Source organism: Nicotiana attenuata, unplaced genomic scaffold (assembly GCF_001879085.1).
Source record: "Nicotiana attenuata strain UT unplaced genomic scaffold, NIATTr2, whole genome shotgun sequence".
NCBI lineage: Eukaryota > Viridiplantae > Streptophyta > Magnoliopsida > Solanales > Solanaceae > Nicotiana > Nicotiana attenuata.
The window spans coordinates 32,285-34,253 of record NW_017672372.1 but is presented as its reverse complement, the minus strand read 5'-3'; the positions used below and the strand labels follow the sequence as shown (position 1 = coordinate 34,253).

General features: G+C 39.0%; 1 protein-coding gene across 1 annotated transcript in view; it reads right to left on the bottom strand.

The window, feature by feature from the left end:
- Positions 1-1,454: 1,454 nt before the first annotated feature.
- The window catches only part of LOC109212957, a 2,006-nt gene continuing 1,491 nt past the window's right edge, over positions 1,455-1,969 (bottom strand). The window contains exon 3 of the mRNA XM_019376694.1: positions 1,455-1,925. Within this exon, the coding sequence (XP_019232239.1) occupies positions 1,455-1,925 (471 nt within the window). The remainder of the gene's footprint in view (positions 1,926-1,969) is intronic.

The following is a 1,969-nucleotide window of genomic DNA, read 5'->3' as shown; positions in this document are numbered from 1 at the left end:
ATGTCTTTCCATTAGGGTCCATTACCTTTATCTCAATAGGTAATTCCCTAGTGACATTAACTTCAATCAACATCCTTGCAAAAGATATTCTCCTTTTCTTAGCAGTACACTCATCTGCATAGATTGGAGTACCAATTGCACTAGCCATTCTGCTCAAAGAGTTATTACCCCAGCAATTCATTGGGAGGTTAGGAAACTGCACCCATAAAGGGATTTCAGTGGGAAATTCCTCCTTGAAGTTAAAGTCTGGTGTCCATTGCTTCAATATGATCGGCCTATTGTTGAATGAGTAAGGTCCAGAATACAGAATTTCCTTCATATCATCAATAGTTTGGAATTTGATGATATAGTACCCTTCCTCATGTAGATATAGATCAGGCTCTACCACATTTGCCCAATTTATCCCAATAAACCTTCTCATCGCATTATAACCTGGGGAATCTCCAATTATGTAAGCAATTATCGCACTCCTCCACTTTTCTGTTTCCAGATCTACCTCCATTTTGTCTAATTGGACCACAACTTGACCATCAATGATTTGTGGTGGTATGTAAGTTAGAGACATACCATTTTCCGCAGCTCCATTCCCCCGAAATAGATTTGTCCATGCTTTGCCTTGGTTATTAGCTGCTTCTTTAGACTGATTCTCCTCCATCGACAGCCCTTCACTAGGTGCATGCATAGTTGTCACTGTTCCATTGCTTGAGCCTGAGATCTCCTTGTTTGCCTTTTGGATCTGTATCTCTTCAGCTTGATTCGTCACCAGAGTACTCAAATCTAGCTTCTTCTTCACATTTGTACCCATCATCGAAGACAGCTTCATAACTCGGACCTTGTTCTACCACTGGAGTAGTTACTTTATCTTGCAAAATGTCTTCAGCTTGTAGTCGAGTTCCCACAGAGCTACCATAGATAGCTACAGGGTTCTTCCTGGGTCTTCCTCGACCCCGTCCTCGTCCCCTACCTCTGCCATTCGCCATGGAAACGCCAAGCAGCGCACGTTAGCTATCGTGCACCGAGAGCATGGGCGAAGAGAGAGCAATGACCATAATAGTACATCTTGATTGAGTACTTTCTTTTTCATTTCAACAAAATGAGGATTTTTTTTTCATGATGAAGAAAAAATATTTTTTTCATTTCAATAAAACGAGTACTTTCTTTTCATGATCTAGAAAAAATATTTTCTTTCACTTTAATAAAATGAGTATTTTCTTTTTATGATATAGAAATATATATATATATATATATATATATATTTTTTTTTTGATAAACAGATTACTTTCATTCCATCAAAAACTTTACATTACATTCAGTAGATGCTGACCATCTACTCATTCTATGATCTAAACAAACTAGTCTGCGGCTACATCTCATACTAGATGATACAAAACATTTCTTCACTCCTAAGCTAAAACTCTTGACAATACAGAGAAACCTTAACAGACTTCAACTTCCTAAGGGTAAGAATTTAAACTCAACAAGGCTTCCTTCCAGTCGTGAATTGAGGTCCCCTTCATGTGTATGTGGATGGCTATTTCTTTGCATATGTTGTTGCTGAGTAGTCTCCCTCCTTGAAATCTTTGCTTATTTCTTTCCCTCCATATAGCATTCACCAGCATCCCAAACACACAGGTGGTTATTGCTGCTAGTCCATTCCTCCTCTTTGCATTCTTGCTTACCCATTCAACCTCATGCTGCCAGTCATATATGGGTCTATGATATCTCAGCCATCTTAGTAGTCTATTCCATAGTGCCTTTGTCAGCGAGCATTCAAAGAAAAGGTGATCAAAGGTCTCAATAGCTAGCCCGCAGAATATACATTGCTGTGGAACTTGTATGCCAAATTTCAGAAGCCTATCCACTGTTGCCAATCTGCTATGTAATGCAAGCCATAGTATGAACTTGTATCTTGGATGTATATGTGCCTGCAACATAATGCTCTTCCATTGAACTTTTTGGAGTGAGGGTA